The sequence below is a fragment of the Choloepus didactylus genome, chromosome 8, assembly GCF_015220235.1.
Source record: "Choloepus didactylus isolate mChoDid1 chromosome 8, mChoDid1.pri, whole genome shotgun sequence".
Taxonomy (NCBI): domain Eukaryota; kingdom Metazoa; phylum Chordata; class Mammalia; order Pilosa; family Megalonychidae; genus Choloepus; species Choloepus didactylus.
Genome location: NC_051314.1, coordinates 144,713,281 through 144,732,994, shown reverse-complemented (window position 1 = coordinate 144,732,994; position 19,714 = coordinate 144,713,281). Strand labels below are relative to the sequence as shown.

Genomic DNA, 19,714 nt, shown 5'->3' with positions numbered 1-19,714 from the left:
GAGCAACTAAGAGTGACATTTTTGAGGAACTGCAGCCTAGAGAGGAACGTCCTGGGAGAAAGCCAGTTTGAAACCAGAACTTTGGAGCAGATGCCAGCCACGTGCCTTCCCAGCTAACAGAGGTTTTCTGGACACCACTGGCCATCCTCCAGTGAAGGTACCCAATTGCTGATGTGTTACCTTGGACACTTTATGGCCTTAAGACTGTAACTGCGTAACCAAATAAAACTCCTTTTATAAAAGCCAATCCATCTCTGGTGTTTTGCGTTTCGGCAGCATTAGCAAACTAGAACACCCATGATTTCTTATTTTATTTTAATAGATATCAATTGAAATTGAAACTCCTACTCAGATAAATTTATTCGATGAAGCATCAGGTGAGGTAAGTGTGCTTTTTAAAAATCATTTAATACTTAAGTGGTTGTTTATCTTTCTTCGTGATTTCAAATGCTCATTTAATCATAAAGAAAATTTATAGCGATTGAGTTTTTAGAAAATGAATTTTGTGATGTGTTTGTTCCTGTATCCAAAGGATTGGACTTGTTTACATTAAATTTTATGTTAAAATTGTTCCTTTTTAGTGTTACATAGTGATGACTCAGAAGTCCAGTTCTTGATATCGCTATATGATGTCACTAGTATATTTATTAAGTTTTTTATAGTGTTTGGGATTCAAAATAGTCATTAATATTTTTTGTTGCAATTTATGTATGTTGTGATTTTTTCTTCCTGAATCATGTTCTTATTAAAAAGTCATTGCCCAAGCAGATAAAATTTATTTTTTTGTCCTTAAATTTAGAACTAGGAACTTTCATGTTCTGAATGTACTGTTTTAAGAGTAAGAGGATTGGGAAGCACCCCTCCCCCACCCCTTTTTTTTTGTTTCAAGTTATGCCTGGGCCTAGGACGTATTTTCCTATTTTAAGGCAAATGTTTGCTGCACAGCCTGATTCTAGCATGTCCCTCTGACATGTTTAACTCTGAGGTGTCCCGACATTTCTTCTTTGGAGAAGATCAGACAGTTGATGTACTTCTCCCATCAAAAGCCTGTCCTGAAGGGGGCCACAGAGCCAACATAGGGTGGAGTTAAAAGAAAGAACTGGAGGGCCAGGACCTTTCCCGTTGCCATCCTCAGCCCAGACAGCATTTGACCACTTTTTTGTGGGATGCCCTGGCTGGCCGGTTGCCTCATCGTGTTTGGGCATGTCACAGAAAGGCTTTCTCACAGCCAGGCAGCCAATGGCAGGCGTCTCCCGCAGGGCAGGGTCTTGCTGCCCCACATGTTCCTCTGTCTCTTCCTCTGCTCTGTGACTTTCGTGCCTTGTTCGTCCAGGTCCACCCAATGGGAGACCATGGTTCAAACGGGCCCTTAGAGGGAAACTCTGAGCATGCAGTGAGAACCCCCCAGTGAGGAGGGGCTGCCCGGCCCAGAGCCCCATGCCACACGCTGGGGGCTGGCAAGGCGGGGCTGGCAGCACAGTGGATCTGCACAGCTAGGGTGTCAGGAACAGGCAACACCCAGCTTTACTGGGATATAATTCACATACCATACAGTCACCCTTGTAGAGTGTACAGTTCAGTGGATTTTAGTGTCTTCAGGATGCACAGGCCAATTTTATAACACTTCCATCACCCCCAAAAGAAACCCTGCCCTTGGCTGTCACCCCACCCTCTCCCTCCCTGATGCCTTCGCGTGGAATTCCCAGCTCATGGTAGCTCTCTGTTAGATGTTTTTGAGTGGGCACGGATTCCTCTTATTTCCAGAATGTGGAGAAAGAGGAGGTGGCAGAGAAAAGCATACCACATCCTCAGGAGGCTCTTGAATGTAGCTAATACCTAATGATGACTTCTATTTTTCTTTCCTTCATTTTCTTTCCAGAAGGAAGAGATTCTTGTGACTCTATTACCAGCTGGTCATTGCCCAGGATCAGTTATGTAAGGGGCTCATCTCTTTGCCACTTTGCTCTATGCAGATATGCACTATATTTTTAGAAAAACATTTTGGGGTTGGGAAAGTAATAAATATGTATAGGGAAATTTGAATATTTTTCTGGCAATTTCTTCAACCATTGTTTCCAACTAAAACTCAGGGGTCTGAGGTGAAGACAAAATTTGAAACATAGCTCTCTTATAATGGAAACCTTCAATAGCTGTTTCTCCAGGGACTTGCATTTTCCCATGATGTGGATTTTTCTCTCCTTGAAAAGGAATAATTTCAATACGTAGCCAAGAGTGCTGACGTATTTCAGGGGCTTGATGTTACAAACACCGTATTGTCTGCATTACGTTCATCTTTCTACCCTGGGGAGGAGTGGCAGTGTGTGCCTGGCATGGCTTTGGGGCTGTCATAGTGAATATGTCTGGCAGGAGGCACTTGCTGTGGATTTGGTGTGTTTGTGTCACTAGGACTTTGTGTGAGACCTCGGATTCACCGAGATACATTTCCTTTCCAGGTTTTTATTTCAGGGCAGCAGCGGGACTGTCCTGTACACGGGGGACTTCAGGCTGGCGAAAGGCGAAGCTGCCAGGATGGAGCTTCTGCACTCTGGGGGCAGGTGTGGCCATCTGGGCTTCTCGAATGCAAGACTGCACGGTGTCAAGGGTTTTATTGCTCTTGCCCGCCAAACATAAGCCTTGGTTTCTATTAGAAATCAGGCTGGATTATAGTAGTTGTGAGAATAGAGCAATTTATTTTCTCATTGAAATGGGTAACTGAAATGTTTTGTATGTTGATTGGGGTAGTGGTTATGTGAATTTGTCAAAATTCACCGAACCATATACACAAAGTCTGTGTACTTTATTGTATGGGAATCATTTTCCAACAAAGTTGATCTAAAAAATAATCCAAATGGAACAGAATGCCCTTTAAAATAAAAAAACTGAAAGTTTCAATTTTACACATATCTTATGTCACCTTAGATGAGCAACACCAATTCCATTTTTGTTTGTTTGTTTGTTTTGTTTTCCAGAGTAAAAGATATCCAAAGTGTATATTTAGATACTACATTCTGCCATCCAAAATTTTATCAAATTCCGAGTCGGGTAAGTCTCCCTGGAGACGCCTGGGTGGGGGGGTCAACCCGGGCCGACTGTGTTTCCAGGAGGAAGTCTGTCGGATGCCGACCCGGGTCAGAGTGTTCCCCGTTGCGTTACCTTCTGTGAATGCTGGGAGTAGCGAGGGTGAGTGGCGCTCGTTAAGTGTAAAATGCCTTCCAAAAACCGTGCGCAGGAGGAGTGTCTGCACGGGATCCTCGAGCTGGTCCGAAGCTGGATCACGCGGAGCCCGCAGCACGTCGTGTGGCTGAACTGCAAGGCCGCCTACGGCTACGAATATTTGTTCACCAACCTCAGTGAAGAGCTTGGGGTCCAGGTAGGGTGACCACTGGTTCTTCTCTGCCGCTCCCGTCCCTCCTCCCAGCTCCACCTCTCCCCGTGCTGCCCCCCAGTAACTGGAAAGAGGAGCAGACGAAGCGGCCATCGGAGAGCCCTGTGGCCGCAGAGGCTGCCCGTGCCCCAAGCCAGGCGTCCTCTGCTCGCCGCCTCTGCTCGCCTCCAGCCACCTCACCGAAGGGCAACGGTGGGAGCCTCGAAGGCTCAGACGAGCCCCAGGGAGATGCTCTGTAGAGAGGTGCTTTTCAAATCGTGGGTCACGAAATCAATTCAGTGGTTATGAGCAGCGCTGAAATCAAATTTGAAGCAGAAAATACCTGTGGGTTGCTCACAGCAAAAGTGATTACCGTTTGTGAAAATTTACTTTTGGGATCAGACTTATACCTGCACACCCGTATGTACGTGTGTCCTGGGCTGCAGTGGAAGCTTTCCGAACCGTGGGCCGTGCTCGAAAATACGCGAAAACGTGCTTCTGCGCTGGTGCCTGAGCACCCCTGACGGGTGGGTGTCGGGCTGCGCTGCGCGTTGGCTGGCCTTCTGGACCGTCCGTTCCCAGCTGCACCGTGCAGGGCCCTCGGGACCCTGGGCATCCCCAGGTGTGAGGGAGCGGCCACCAAACAGGAAGGGTCCCCCAACTCCCTGCCCCCCACAGTGCTCACGTGAAGCACCTGGCTCCCACTGTGCTTCCCTAAGAGAAGCTGGACTTGGGGTAATGACTTATCAAGGTGAAGTAGCAGAACTAGTTGGAAATGTAAGTTCTACTTCATGTTGTAACTTTTAATGCAGATTCCCCAGATGACATCCTTGGAAGCCAACAGTATGAACATTCTTCACAAAGCCAAGGACTTAATGACATGCAGTGTGATTTAGTAAAATAAAACAGATTTAATTTTTCTGCATTTGGAATTTCAAAAGTTCTTTCCTCCCTGTCTTCCTTTTCCACTCCCTCCTCCCTCCCTCCTCCTCCTGTTCTCCCTTGGCCCCTCTCCTCCCTGCTAAGGAAGAGCAAGTAATTATATTTGTATTCTTTTTATACTTGTCCTGTGTTACCTACCACAACAATTTGATATTATTCTAATCTATTTTGTTATAAGACTTTGAAACGAGAGTACTTCTTTTCTTGCTGCTTTGTAATTCTTACGATATTTGTCATTTATTTTGAACTATTTAGAAGATAAGCTTTAAGTAAAACAGATACATTGGTTTTCACACTTTAAAATGTGTTCACCTTAACCTTCTAAAGGGGACCAGAGTTGGAATGCTTATTTTTGTGCCTCTGCCGTCCCTTCTAGTCCAGTGACATGTTCTGTGGGGATGGAGGGCCCGGCGTCCCGCTTCCCAGTCCAGCTGCCGCTCCGGGGCACACTTATGTATGTCTTTAAGAAGAGGTGACTCCCGATTCTTTTTTCAGCTTTATTCACTGCTGTATGCCCAGTATTTGGTGTCAAGCTTGATATATGACAGGTGCACAATAAACACTTGTGGGATGGCTCTGGAAGAAACGAAGACTGTAGCAGCACAAGCAAATGAAATCCACGACCGAGGTCTCCGTGCAGTGGTGGGCTCAGTCCCCAGCCCTTTGCCCTGTCAGCTTCCCAGCAGAACACTCGTGTATTGAAGCAGCCAAAAACTAGGTCTCAGGAGAGAAGAGTTAGTCACTAACTGGATGATTTGCCCCTGAAGAGTTACCCATCCCATGAACAATTTGTTTATAGGAAATTCGTTTTGCCTGATTTGCTGATGAACTTTGTTTTCCTCAGATTCATGTCAATAAACTCGACATGTTCCAAAACATGCCAGACATTCTCCATCACCTCACCACAGACCGCGGCACACAGATCCACGCATGTCGGCACCCAAAGGTATGCGGGGAGATGCTGTTCTCATACTGGCTGTGTGATCCATAGAAAACAGAATTTCAGGTCTAGAAGGAGACTCAGAAATCTCATTTTCCAGGCTTCTTGGTTTACAAATGAAGCAGCTCAGGCTGAGGCCCTAAGTTGTTTGCCCAAGGCCCAGCACTGGTGTGTTCAAACACAGTAAATTTCACAATTAGCAAGGAGACGCAGGAACTTAGAGTTCATGAAATACAGTCATACACATTAGAGAATACATTTTTGTTTGCAATGAAGCTAGTAATACAACATCCCAATTTATCATTTAAGGGAACATATTCCCAGTCCATTGCTCTTGGTTTTTGATACTTGTTCCAGTTTGCTAAGGCTGCCGTTATGCAAAATACCAGAAATGGACTCGCTTTTATAAAGGGGGTTATTAAGCTACAAATTTACAGTTCTAAGGCCATAAAATGTCCAGAGTAAGGCATTAACAACAGGATACCTTCACTAAAGAATGGCCGATGGTGTCTGGAACACCTGTATCAGCTGGGAAGGCATGTGGCTGGCTTCTGCTGGTCCTTTGCTCCCAGGTTTTCTGGTATCAAAATGGCTTTTTCCAAAATGTCTCTGGGCTTCTGTCTCTCTTAGCTTCTCTCAGCTCTCTGCTTATTTCTCCTGGGGTGTTTCTTTCTAATCATCTGGGGGTCATCTCTTAGCCTCTCCTGGGCAAACTCTGGGCTTCATCTCTTAGCTTAGCATCTCCAGACATCCTTTTGTCTGCATCTCCAAGCATCAGCATCAGTGTCAGCTCTTGAGCTCTCTTAAATGCTCCAGTGAACCAATCAAGACCCACCCTGTGTGGGCGGGGTCCACACCTCCATGGAAATAATTGAATCAAAGGTCTCACCCACAGTTGGGTGAGTCACATCTTCATGGAAACACTCAGTCAAAAGGTTCCATCCAGCTAAATTGGATCAAAAGATCATGGCTCGGAGAAACTAAGATGGTGGCTAGCTGAGACAGGGTGAAAAAAACGCCTCCGTGAAAAACACTAGCTAAAAACCAGAAAGTGACCTAGAATACCAGTTACAGCGATGCGCCAGCTGGATGAGGGCTCCTAGCTCCAGAGGGGCCATATTCTTGGTGAAACTGGGAGTCAGCATTCTGAAACGAGTGAGTAAGCTGGCTGGAAGACCTGCAGCCAAGCGGCAGGCTGGGGAAGCCAGGGTTCAGCATTTGGAGACTGGCTGGCTCTTTTTTAAAAAAAAGGGAAAAACCCAGGAGCGGCTCCAGATGTGACTGTGGAAACCACGCAATAAAACACAGCAAGAGGGGGCTGGGCCGTACTCTCAGTGTCTGGCTGGGAAGATAGCCCGCAGCAGATACCCTTGGGTTCGGGGGAAAGGAGGAGAGAGCCAGAAGCAGAAAGAAACCCCGCGGCTAGCAGCTGGCCCCCCGGAGGGCTGGATAAACTCCTGCCCGGGGCCGTGCCTACAGCCCAGAGCCCCGCCAGTTGTCCCGGAGCTGGGAAGGAGGAACTGTGTGAGGAGATGGGGGCTGAGATGCCCTGTTCGGCCATTTTTGCCTCAGGCTGAGAGCGCGCTGCCACACAGCCCAGTGGCCCGGGGCTTCCCTTGAGGGACGGCGTGCACTTGTGACATAGCACGGCATTCCCTCGGCTGAGCTCCTGAAGGAGCATGGCTGGGAGGGGGGATCCGCTCGGAGAACCCAGGGACACTAAGCCAAGTCTGGTGGTTTGTGGATCAGCGAGAGAGAGGGTCTGGGGCTGAACTGAAATGAAGGCTTAGATTCTTGTGGCAGCCTTGAATCTCCGGGATCCTGGGGGATTTGAACATTAAAACTGCCCTTCCTCCCTGGCCACCCATACATACGCCTCACATTCAGGGCGGACGGCTCCAGCAACACACCCAAACTGAGATCTCCAACTGAACCCACAAGAATCATTTCCCCACACACCGCGGAAACAAGGTTGAGAACTGACTTCAGGGGTATAGGTGACTCACAGACGCCATCTGCTGGTTAGTTAGAGGAAGTGTACATCACCAAACTGTGTTCCTGAAAAATTAGATCGATATCCCTTTTTCTTTACAACTTGAAAGAACCCTATCAAGCAAAACAAATGCCAAGAGGCCAAAAACAACAGAAAATCTTAATGCATATGATAAAACCAGAAGATATGGAGAATCCAACTCCAAACACACAAATCAAAATATCAGAAGATACACTGTACCTCGCAAAATTAATCAAAGAACTACAATCGAGGAACGAAAACATGGCAAAGGATTTAAAGGACATCAAGGAGACCATGGCCCAGGATATAAGTGACATAAAGAAGACCCTAGAAGAGCATAAAGAAGACATAACAAGAGTAAATAAAAAAATAGAAGATCTTATGGAAATAAAAGAAACTTGGCCAAATTAAAAAGACTCTGGATATTCACAATACAAAACTAGAGGAAGCTGAACAACATCTCACTGTCCTAGAAGTCCACAGAACAGAAAATGAAAGAACAAAAGAAAGAATGGAGAAAAAAATTGAAAAAATCGAAATGGATCTCAGGGATACGATAGATAAAATAAAACATCCAAACTTAAGACTCATTGGTGTCCCAGAAGGGAAAGAGAAGGGTAAAGGACTAGAAAGAGTATTCAAAGGAATTGTTGGGGAAAACTTCCCCAACCTTCTACACAATATAAATACACAAAGCATAAATGCCCAGTGAACTGCAAATAGAATAAATCCAGATAAACCCACTCCAAGACATATTCTGATCAGACTGTCAAATACTGAAGAGAAGGAGCAAGTTCTGAAAGCAGCAAGAGAAAAGCAATTCACCACATACAAAGGAAACAACATAAGACTAAGTAGTGACTACTCAGCGGCCACCATGGAGGCGAGAAGGCAGTGGCGTGACATATTTAAAATTCTGAGAGAGAAAAATTTCCAACAAGAATACTTTATCCAGCAAAACTCTTCTTCAAATTTGAGGAAGAGCTTAAATTTTTCATAGACAAACAAATGGTGAGAGACTTTGCTGATGAAAGACCTGCCCTACTTCAGATTCTGAGGGGAGCCCTGCCGGCAGAGAGACAGGGAAAGGAGAAAGAGATATAGAGAATTTTAACAGACATATATAGTACCTTACATCCCAAATCACCAGGACACTCATTTTTCTCTAGTGATCACAGATCTTTCTCCAGAAGGGACCATAAGCTGGGACATAAAGCAAGCCTCAAGAAATTAAAAAAAAAAAAAACATTGAATATGCTCAAAGCACATTCTCCAACCACAATGGTATACAAATAGAAGTCAATAATTTTTGAACTGTAATTCCACTATTTACTTCCTACATGATATAAAATACACGAACTCTAATAACAAATCAGTGGTTTTGAACTCAATGTAAAATATGTAATTTTAGACAACTATATAAAGGTGGGGGAATGAAGGAGTATAGGAACATAGTTTATGTGTCCTATTGAAGTGAAGGTGGTAGCAAAGAAAAACAAGATTGATATGGATTTAAGAGGTTAATTTTAAGCCTCACAGTAAACACAAAGAAATTATCAGAGAATATAACCATAGAGATGAAAAGTAGAGCTTGGGTTAAGAGAAATGGGGGAAGGGGCAATGGGGAGTTAAGAAATGAGTGTAGGGTTGCTGTTAGAGGTGAAGGGAAATCTCTAGTAATAGATGGTGGGAAAGAGCATTACAACATTCTAAATGTGATTAATCCCACTAATGAAAGGCTAGGGAGGGGGTGGAATGGAAAGATTTAGGCTGTATATATGTTTTCACAACTGAAAAAAAAAAGACAGTCTAACTAGATGACAATTGAATGCTAAGGATGAACTTGGATGGGACAGGAGGATAGAGGACAGGTGGCTCAAAGGGACACAGTTGAGACACAAGGAAAAGAAAATACAGAATGTAGGCTTTGCATCATTGTTGAATCTATTGTACTTCTTAGCTGCGCTTAATGAGGTTGCATAAAAGAAAGTTCTTCATGGGAAGTGTATACGTGAATTATAGTGTTTGTTCAAGGATGTGTGCAGCTAGCTCTCATGTTCAGAAGACAGAGCAATAGATGCTGGATGATAGGGAGGGAGGGAAAGAAATAGCGATGTGACAGCATGTTAAAGTTGGTGGATTGAGCTATCGGGGGAGGGGGGTCAGGGTATGATGGAATTCTGTGTACGGGGCTAGTATTGTTTTTGCAACTGTTCCTATAACTTTGAATTTATTTCAAAATACAAAAAAAAAAAAAAAGATCATGGCTCTTCTTGGGTCCATAACAGTCTCAAACTGGCACAATACTCATGACATATGCATGCGTATTAACTTTATTTTTCTTCTGCTCATTTGAGATTAATATCTAAACTTGACTTTGCTTCACACTTTGAAATAGTTACATGTATTAATTGTCCAGCCTCCAATGAATTTTCCTGAAATGTGTTTGCAACTCACTGGTAATTGTTTTCTAATGCCATTGTAGAGCTTCCCTCTGTTATTAAATGCCAGGTATAAGCCTTCCAATTTGAATTTTTAAAATAAACTTTTTATTTTGAAATAATTTCAAACTTGCAGGACAGTTGCGAAAACAATACAAAACCCATAGAGAGAACTCCAACCTACACACACTCTCCCAGATACCCAGATCCACAAGCTCTTAACATTTTGCCAAATTTGCCATATCATTCTATTATCCATCTATCTGTCTGTCTATTTATAAATCTGTCTTCTAAACATTTGATAATAGGTTGCATACCTCATGCTCCTTGAACACAATGCTCCCACATACATTTCCTAAGAACAAGAATATTCACTTATGTAACCACCTTACGTACAGTCCTCACATTCTAGGAATTTAACATTGATATAAAGCTGACAGTCTATAGTCAATTTTTAAAAAATATGTTCCAGTAGTATCATTTGGGGCCTTTTCTCCTCCATCATTAGGTCCAGTCCAGGAGTATGTATTACATTTAACTTTTATTGTCTCTTTAGTCTTTCTCTCTTTCTTCATAACATTTTGTTTATTCGCCCATCTATTGATGGGCATTTGGGTTGTTTCCACCTTTTAGCTATTGTGAACCAATTCAAATTTGCCTTTAAATATTTTTAAATTTTAATTCATGTAGTCTTACAACATCACTACACCCATTAGTGACTGTCAAATGCAGTGGTATGAGTGTCATAATTTTTCCTATATTTTAAAATATCTTAGCATTCCATTGCTGAGTAATTTTCTTAGTAAATCCTGCATTTATGCCTTTAGATCACCACCATGTTAATAATATTGGCTCCATGAGCCAGAAGCCTAAAGTGCAATTTCTCTGGCCCTAAATGAAGCATGATTTTATACAAAAAAAGGATTCTTACCCACAGCATAGAATGTTCAACTTCAGGCCACTGTAGGAGAGCTATAAGGGAAGAAATTGCTTTTGATGGCTGATTAGCTGCATGTTATAACTTGCATTCGTGAATGATTTCATAATTTTGAGTGTGTATATGCGTGCATGTGGGTGGGTACAAATAACATAGCTACAGAATAGAATCTGTTTTGTCCTTTTTTCCTGTGGCACTGGTAGGCTTTGTCCCCCTCTCCCATACGCCTTTTAATTGGCAAGTTTCCTTTTGCCTTGACTACTCAAATGTCCCACAAACTAGTTTAATTTGTAACTACTACTACTACCATTCAGCCACTTTCTTCTGGGCAGCTTGCGATATTCCTTAGGTCATGTGGCCTTTAAAAATACTGAGCGGAACAGAGCGCACAGGGCCTGGTAGCGAGCCTGGCGTGAAGCAGCAGCTAAGGGGCCCTCCGCAATCTGCTTTGGATGGAAGGGTTCATATCTAGAAATAATGTCTCTGGAAAAGTAGTCCTGTTATTTTTTGATCTTATAAAAACATTTTTGTTACTTTTTACTCCGACTTTATTTTGAAAAAAGTTAAATCAGTGGTAAAGGTTTTAGACCACTACAAGGAACACTTATCTGCCTTCATCTGGAGCCACTGGTTTGCTAGCACTTCGCCACAGTCCCTGAGCCTGTAGCTGTGACCCTCCCCTCACTCCCACCCCCCACTCTTTGCGGGTAAGTTGCAGACTTCAAGACACTCCAATTCTGCATGTGTCTCCCGCGTTCCTAAACAGCCACAATACAACTGCCACGCTCAGGAAATTTAACATCGAGACAGTGTTATAATTAGATTTTATACAGTCCAATTCAAATTCCCCCAATTCATCCCAGTAATACCTTTTATAGCTTTGGGGTTGCCAGCAGGGGTACCCAGAATTTGATTAAGGGTTGTGTGTTTGGTCAGTTGTGCATCTTTAGTCTCTTTAATACAGATCAAGCCTCTGGCTTTTTGTTTTTCTTTGACCTTGTTGACGTTTTTGAAAGTCCAGGGCAGTTGTTTTGCAGAATGGTCCTCAATTTGGAATTTTCTGATCACTTCCTCATGTCTACATTTGTTTTTGAGTGCCTTAGCCTACAGTTGTTGGTTGAAATGTGGCTTTTCTATATTTTCCATCTTTTTCAGTCAGAGGAATATTTTCAGTGGAACAAATTACCCTGTGGAATTACTTCCAAGAACAGAATTCCACTCCACACAATCAGCATTAAGCCATCCACTATGTGGTTTGGAGAAAGAACCAGAAAAACAAATGTGATTGTGAGGTAAGAATGTGTCATGGAAGGTCTTCTGAATGAAACCTTGCTTTGAAATAAATCTTCCAGTTTCACTTTATCTGCAGTCCCCCCTTTAGCCCAAGGAGAGACTTATTATAATGTTGAAAAATAATTTCTTCACCTTTGTTGAAATTAAAGAGACGCTGCTTCCATACCTACTGGGACACCATTCCCAGTATTTCCTGAGGTCATTCCAGTTAAGGACTTTGAAGGGTGGGAAACCGAGGGTGTCTGGGCGCTCAGCACGGAGAACGTAGCTGTCGTCCTAGGTCAGGGAAGCGCTTGGTGGAGCAGGGGAGACCCAGTGATGGGCCTGCTGGCTGTTGAATGGCTCCAAAGGGCAGCAGGCTGGAGTTGAGGACACCAGCCGGAGGGCTGCCACGAGGGAGATGAGGGGATGAGAAGTCCTTCCTAGAGCGGGCAGAGGCTCGGGGCAGTTAACTTGAGTGACTGCAGGGGCTTTGGGAACAGACATACTTCAAGACACAGCTTGAAAGGCTGGAGCCCTAGTGTACTGATATCCCCTGCATTTAAACCCAAGTAATTTTAGTTTCAACTCTTTAAAAAAAATGTGAGTAACTACAATGTGCTGGCTGTGTTATAAGTGCTTTATATTGCTCATTTATCCCACCACCACCACAAAATAACCCTGTGCTGCTCTTATCACTGCTTTACAGTAAGAAATGAAATGTTATCGATGTTATGTAACAGCTAGTAAGCAGCAGAACTGAGCCTTGGCTGCAGGTGTGTCTGACCCCAAAGCTCAGGCTTTTAGTTCACAGTTGAAGGTGCGGATACATCAAAGAGAAAGCTCCTCCCTTAGAGAGTCCGCCGTCTAGCGTAGCAGTCTCCAGTGGGGAGCTTTGAAAGACAATCCAGTACAGTGCAAGAAGGAAGCATTTAAACTTCTTTTTGATCATCCCTTTACGTTTTTGCATTTTATAAATGTAGGTAATGTGTTTTAGTATTTGTAGAAATGTGTAATTTATAAATAAAGGCATTAATATTCATCTGTGGGAATGTGCATTAATTTTGTTATGGTAGGACAGGCTGATAAAAAGAAGTTTGAAGTCCAGTGATCTACTGAGAGACAGAAGAAAACCATTTTTTTTCTAGAGAATGTGATCAGAGCTCCTGGCCTTGTCTGGCTGGAGAAATTAAGACAGCTTTACAGAGTGGAAGAGGCTTTGCCAAGCTGGCAGGGAGGTGGAGGGCGTCCTGGTGCTGAGGTGCGTTTTGAATCTTTTATGGTCTTATACCGAGTAGATCTTCCTGGTTCCTAGACTGGAAGACCAGGGCAACTTAGTTCCTGCCTTCTGAGAGGCCGGTTTGCCAAGCAGACCCAGCAGACAGCCTGGATCCTAATGTGGTAGGGCTCCGGGATGGGGCAGTGCGCAGGGGCAGTGTGCAGGGCCAGTGGCACAGCAGAAGGAGCGGCATCGGGGATGTGAGGCCAGGCAGGGCCTCCTCGGGAGCCTAATGATCAGTGTCAGTCCTACTTTCTAGGGGAGGTGCAAAGAAATACAGGGACTGGGAATGGAAAATCACAGGAAAGACTGGAAGAGTAGTGGTGACATCACTCGGATAAAAGGCTGGAGAAGATAAGAGTTGCCTCGTGTAAATGATGCAAGGGGATCAATTAGATTGATTTTCAATCCATATGATAACCATAAGGGCAGTAATGGCCACCAAAACAGGAAAGATGTTCAGAAATCACTATTTTAAAATTCTGTGGCTGTAAGAAAGGGTCAGAGAAACCTCATCTTAATTATTAGGAGTTTGTAGTTTTTTATAGCTTAAAAAAATGTACCTGAAGAAAAAAGCTTACCTTGTATCACTGATTCTTTCACAGCAAATTATGCTATTTTGAATCATCTTTAATTTTCCCACTCGCCATTCCTTTATATCCTTTGTAATCACTAAGCAGTGTTTCATAAACCTTGAACCTGACTCAAGCATGTGCTATTTTATGACAGGAAAACGCCACAAGTTTCCTTGGGAGCAGGTTGCCTTCCCCTGTGTGGCGGAGCTGGGGAATCGTTAAGTGGAGCACAAGCTAAGATGTGGCCCTTTTTTCTCAGCCTGACTTGCATCCAGCAAGCACATTACTGAGGACAGTTGGTGTCTTTTTTGTTGCAAAGGGAAAACAACGTATTTCTGATTTTTTTATATTTTCTTCCTAAAGGAGAGCTTACATGCTTTTCATCCTCATCAGGAAGAGTTCACTCCCATCGTAGGAGAAAATTCTTGATCGTAGGGTGATTTCATATGACGAAGGCTAAAAATCAAGAATTTAGCTCACTTTTGATCAGTGACCTTTCCATTTTGTGTTTTTATTCCTCTAGGACTGGAGAAAGTTCGTACAGAGCTTGCTTTTCTTTCCACTCCTCTTACAGCGAGGTAAGGGGACCCCACATGCACACAACCCCTGCTGTGGGCTGTTGTGCAGCCTTCTGGGTGGGAGCTGCCCTCCCCCTGACTGCCAGAGCCCCTGGAAGTCTGCTGCTCAAAATTAGGGTGGTTTTTCCTGCAGAGATGCAGGGAAGACATCTCAGTGGATGAGATACATTTGCTATATGCAAAGGAAATCACCGTTACCACCCTGTTTTCAGCCTGGACGTTGAAGAGTATGTAGGATGAAGGTCTTCTTCCCAGCCTGCTTTCCTGAATGTATTTTAGCTTTCCCACTTCACTTGGTCACGTGTCGTAGAAGAATCATACATCCTGTTTGAAGGATAAAATCTCACAACCGTCAGCCTTAAAGCACTATGCAGATTCCTGGCCTCTCCCCAAATTTGAGCATACTGAAATTTAAAAAAACAAAACCATTTAAAAATAATATAATACAGAATATTCAGCACTGGGGAATAACAAAGCTGTAGCCTCAATCCTTAAGAAGGGCAAAACATAGAATTACTCAATTTATCTAGTGGAGGCTTTAGATGGAGGAAATTGACCTGCACTGATTGAGAACCTGATAATTTATCTGCAAAATCATCATGCATTTCCAAAGGAAACACTAGCATTTTGCATCTGCAGAGATTCAGTAATTTCATGTATTGGAGCAAAAGCGATAGAAAAGCAGGCTTATTTGATACTTTAGTTTTGTCATATCCACATTTAAAAATCCATTTCCCAGATATTATTAGCTATTGTTTTTGTATTTGGGCTGCATGGACATAGCACCGCAGCAGTGAGCCTCGGACGCATTAGTGATTTGAACAGGTGGATTCTTCTGGAAGTTCCAGGCAGCAGCCCTCTCATCAAATCTGCCATGATATTGTAAATGATTCTTTATCACACCATCAAAATATCACAATGGCATTTCTATTAAATGGTGCAGCTTAACTTTCAGGTAGCAACAGGCTCTCTGAGAGCAGCTTTGGAAGGCTCTAATTTCGACAGTATAGTTAATGTTGTCTTATCAGTTTACCCTGAATCTTAAGTTGTTGTCAGCCCCTCTCTCTGGTGACTTGTCCTTGATTTGGCATCTGGCTCAGCCTCAGTGGCCCTTGCTGTTTCTCTGTCTTGGCCATGGGGAGGGCACCCAGCTCAGACAGAGGGGTGGCCTTACTCATCATTTCTCTTGCCCAGTGCACTTAGCAGCAGAGTCAGAGGAACATGAGCCTCCTTGCAAGTTTATATGGCGGCCTCTCAACACGGATGTGTCTTGGCCCCCTGGCCTCCTCGCTCCAGCTCCCTGGATCAGACCTTGTCACCTTGCCCTGGGAGGGGAGGGTACCCACGGGCTCTGACCAGCCAGCAGAGAGAGCCAGGCTGTCCTGAAAACCGTTCTAACCAACAGGCTGATAGAAGGTTCAAATCTCACTTCCTTTTGGTTTGTTTCCAAATATTGCTTTAAGGGCCTGGGGCATGTACCAGAGAGAACCCGAGCTCCTCTGCTGAGGCCCTGTCTCCTTGTGTCCATTCCTCTCCGAGAAGAAGGAATGGGTCATTCTCTGGGGTAGGCCCGACCATACTTCCTTCGTCTGTAATCCCTTTAGAAACCTTGGATTTCTACCAGCTGCAAGTTCAGAGTGGTTGTGCAAACCAGATAGAGGGTGGGCAAGCAGATAATGGTTTCTATTTGCGTACCTCCTCTGAAACTTCAAAAGTATGTGTGCATGAAAAACAGCTACAGAATGGATCTTCATGTTTTTTGCCTTATTTTAACCAAAATAGCCATTTTATTGTAATGTAAAGTTACTGATAATTCCTGGGTTCCTCCTCTTTTGGTGCAGTCCTATATTTAGAAAAGTTAGATACAGATATTTATTTTGTGCCCCAGTCACCCCATTTGCAGAAGGGAATAAAAACCTTTGTGTTGTCTCTGTCAGATTCAGCATGGAGAATTTCAGAGAGCATTTAACCGTGTCCCAGGTACCAGACTGAACACTTTACGTACATTTTCTCATTTATACCTTTAGCTAAGGAATCTTAAGCTTAGAGGCCTCATACCTCTTGTCCAAGGTCGCAAAATCACCAGGATCTCATGAGGGCAGAGTTGAAGCCTGTGGGGTGTAGAGGCATTTTGAGGCTTCCTTTGTGTAGCTCTCTGAGCTTTACAGAAAACCAAGGTACTGGTGAGACGTTTGCATGTGACTGTCCTTGCCAGGATTAGAATAAGCCGTAAGAACAAATCAAGCAGCCTTGAAGCTACAATTCCCTTGGTACTGCTAACACCTGTTTTTTCTTGTGTGTGATGTAGTTAATGAAGACTCAGCTGAATTCTGACTCACTGCATTTGTTAAACATCAAGGGAGCTAATGTGATATGAAAAATGAAAGATCTTTGAATCTCATTTGATAGTGATTCTCAGCCCTTACTGTGGAACAGAAACAGCCGGGGAATGTTTAAATATGCTGATTCCCAGGTGCCCCAAAGATGGGTGTTAGAAAGCTCTTTGCAGTGGGCCTGGGTGTCGGCCATTTCTTTTCCTGAAGCGCCCCCAGGTGATCCCAAGTACCATGTCTCAAGGACTGCAACAATAAGTTACTGCTTCTCATTCTCTGGCCTCCCTTTGTCTCCCTAGAAATAGTTGATCTGTTTTATTTTCCTTCTAGATTAAGGATTTCTTGAGCTACATCTGTCCCATGAACGTGTACCCAAACGTCATCCCCATGGGCGCCACGCTGGACAAAGTTGGAGAAATGTGAGTAGTCGCTGCTCTGGGACCTGTGGGGCTCCCTTTCCTGTCTGCGGGATGCTTATAAATCTAGAACCTGTCTGTGTCTTGATGATTTTCTGGTTTTCCTTTCTGTTTTTCCTCTCAGGATTTCATTTTAGTTCATAATGTGGCAGAATATACAGGTTGAATTGTCATTTTGTGATCTTGGGCAGATCATGTCTCTGAGCTAGGAATTTTTAACCCACAAAATAAGAATATTCCTGCCCCCCAGATGGGTTTCTCAGGGATTTGGAGATGAAATATGAAAAGCAGCCAGCCCAGTGCCTGGTAGTGATCAGTTAAAGTGGGGACATGACAGTGATGCTAGAGACCTGTTCCTGTTGCCACGTGCCACGTGCCACCTCTCATTTGGTTTCATTCATCACTTTATTTAGTACTTCTTAGTGCCCTCTGATGGCAGGCCCTGTGCTTGGGGCCCAGGTTGATGGAGATGGCCCTGTCTTGAGCTTCTCAGGGCTCAGAGCCTGGTGGGAAGGAGGGGGTAAACTGAGGCACATTGCAGCCGCTCTGCTTGGGGCCAGAGGAGGGAGAGGCCATGAGGTCCAGGAGCCAGGGGCTCCATCCTGGAGACCATGAGGAGGACAGAGGACCACACTTCCACACGATAGTGGAAAATAAGGTCAAGAGCTCTGGAGAGAGGCCTGGGTTTCTGGGTTGGAGACCCCGATTCAGGAATGGGGAGAACAGGTGCCGTCTGAAACAGTGAGGGGGCAGGAGCTCACCCAGAGCTGCTTAGTGAAACGAGCAGAGGCCAGGCCTCTGCAGAGCGTGTTCGAGGAGGAGCTGGGGCAACACAGCAGCCACTGCTCCCTCCTGTAGGAGGAGAGTGGGGGGGAGGGGAGCCGTGAGGTGGAAGCAAAGTCTCGCAGTCAAAGAGTGCAGGGACCATGAAGTGTCCCCTTCACTTGGCATCTGGGGCATGTGTGTGCTCTCAGAGGACTGGTGAGTGCAAAGCCAGATTTCAGTTGTTGAGGAAGGAATAACAAGTGAGAAGATTGCATGTGTTTGACGGTGAGTGGACAGTTACAAACAGTAATAACTGAGGCGCCAGTCCAGAGGCTTGATCCTAACAGAGCTGGGATTTAAAGTAAATGCTCCGTATGGAACCAGGCTTGAACCTACATAAACTTGACGGCACTGAAGAACCACTCGGGGTTGGTTAAAATGCAAATTCCCCATGTGCTTCAATCAGGCAATGCTGTTTTGGGTGGATGGGGGAGGGGGCGTCACTTTGAAAAAGTTGCCGAGGGAGGGAGAACTGCTGAATGACCCAGGAGAGGAGGAGGCTCTGGAGGGGTGGGAGGGATGGAGAATGGCTGTGGCTGTAACTGAGGGTCAGGCTGGGACCTGGAGGGCTTTCTCCAGGTGGGTGTGTGACGTGTAATCCTAAAGGCTCCTGGGAGCCTGGTACAAGGGGGCCCTTGAAAAGCAGCAGGACACCCTCAAACCGCCTTCCTGTGCCTTTGTACACTCTCTCCTGTGTCTCAGCAGTCAGCCTGTGGGCCTCTAGAGAGGACAGATCGAATTTGTGAGGTTCTTGCAGGATACATATAAACCCCATTAAACAGGGGAAGGGAGGAGCTAGCTCCCTGTTCTCTCTGAATGCCAGGAGGTGTTATTATTATTCAGGAGCTTGTAGTTACCACTTTATTATGTTGAAGTGATTTTTAGTTTTTAAACATTGCTTTTCCATTCTTAAAAGTACTTGTGTGGTTCTCTCCATGGTCAGGTTTTTGTAATCTCCAGAAACGATGCTCATACTCCAGCCTCTTTCCCAAAAGGAAGAATAAACCTTTCTGATTCCTTGCAGCTTAAAGCCTTTATGCCGATCTTCCTCTCAAGGTGCTGAGCCAATGTATAAACCTCTCGGGAAACTGAAGCGAGCCAGAAGCCACTACCCAGACTCCGGTGAGAGGCCTGCTCCTGGGCCAGCATCTCAAGGTGCTCCAGGCGGGCGGACCTGGGACCCAACAGAGCACAGACTTGCCATGGAGTCTCAGGAGTGCTCTGCCCCCTGTCTTCAGCCTGTCCAGTCAGGGGTCGGGTTTGGTCTCCTGCACAGGTTTAAAGCAAGTGGTGGACAGATCTGAGCTATATTGCATGGCGTTCCGAGCTTTCTGGAGGCGCACCCTAGGATTTGTATTGCCCATAAGGAGAGGCTGTGCTGTAATCCCAGACCCTTTCCTCCAACTTGGTAGTTAAACGGTGATAGTGGACGCTTTTCCCTTATCCCTTCTCATCAGATCAGTCAGCAGTGCTTATACGTGTGGCTTTTCTCTACTTTCCTACGTTTTCTCATTGTTTCTTTCATTGTCCAAGGAAGGGCAGAGGTCAGCTCTGAAGTAGAAAACAGAACTTTTTGGTTCTGTGGAAAGCCCTATTGTTTTAAAGCCGACAGACTTGGTGCTTAGGAAGGATTCTGGGTTTCTTTTGTTTGGTGAGAACCAGTTGCCGTCCAACACAGCTAACGTGTGACCAGGACGTGCCAGATGATGAGGATGCCACTTGCTGAACACCTGCTGTGTGCCAGGCACGGCATCTGTTACAGCGGAGCCCTGCAACAAACCGAGTCCCGTTCACCGAT

The 19,714-nt window shown here is 44.7% G+C and overlaps 1 protein-coding gene across 7 annotated transcripts in view; it reads left to right on the top strand.

Moving 5' to 3' along the window:
- DCLRE1C (DNA cross-link repair 1C) overlaps nt 1–19,714 on the top strand; it is a 37,373-nt gene that overhangs the window by 11,483 nt on the left and 6,176 nt on the right. For 2 of the 7 annotated variants that reach the window (XM_037846497.1, XM_037846503.1), the window contains 10 exons: nt 323–382; nt 1,880–1,935; nt 2,454–2,555; nt 2,970–3,042; nt 3,230–3,370; nt 5,151–5,252; nt 11,794–11,930; nt 14,288–14,342; nt 17,006–17,094; nt 18,941–19,038. In XM_037846497.1, coding sequence (XP_037702425.1) covers nt 323–382; nt 1,880–1,935; nt 2,454–2,555; nt 2,970–3,042; nt 3,230–3,370; nt 5,151–5,252; nt 11,794–11,930; nt 14,288–14,342; nt 17,006–17,094; nt 18,941–19,038 — 913 coding nt within the window. Of the gene's footprint in view, nt 1–322; nt 383–1,879; nt 1,936–2,453; nt 2,558–2,969; nt 3,043–3,229; nt 3,371–5,150; nt 5,253–11,793; nt 11,931–14,287; nt 14,343–17,005; nt 17,095–18,940; nt 19,039–19,714 lie in introns of all 7 variants that reach the window. The other 5 variants (XM_037846498.1, XM_037846500.1, XM_037846499.1 and 2 more) reach the window with 5 other exon arrangements.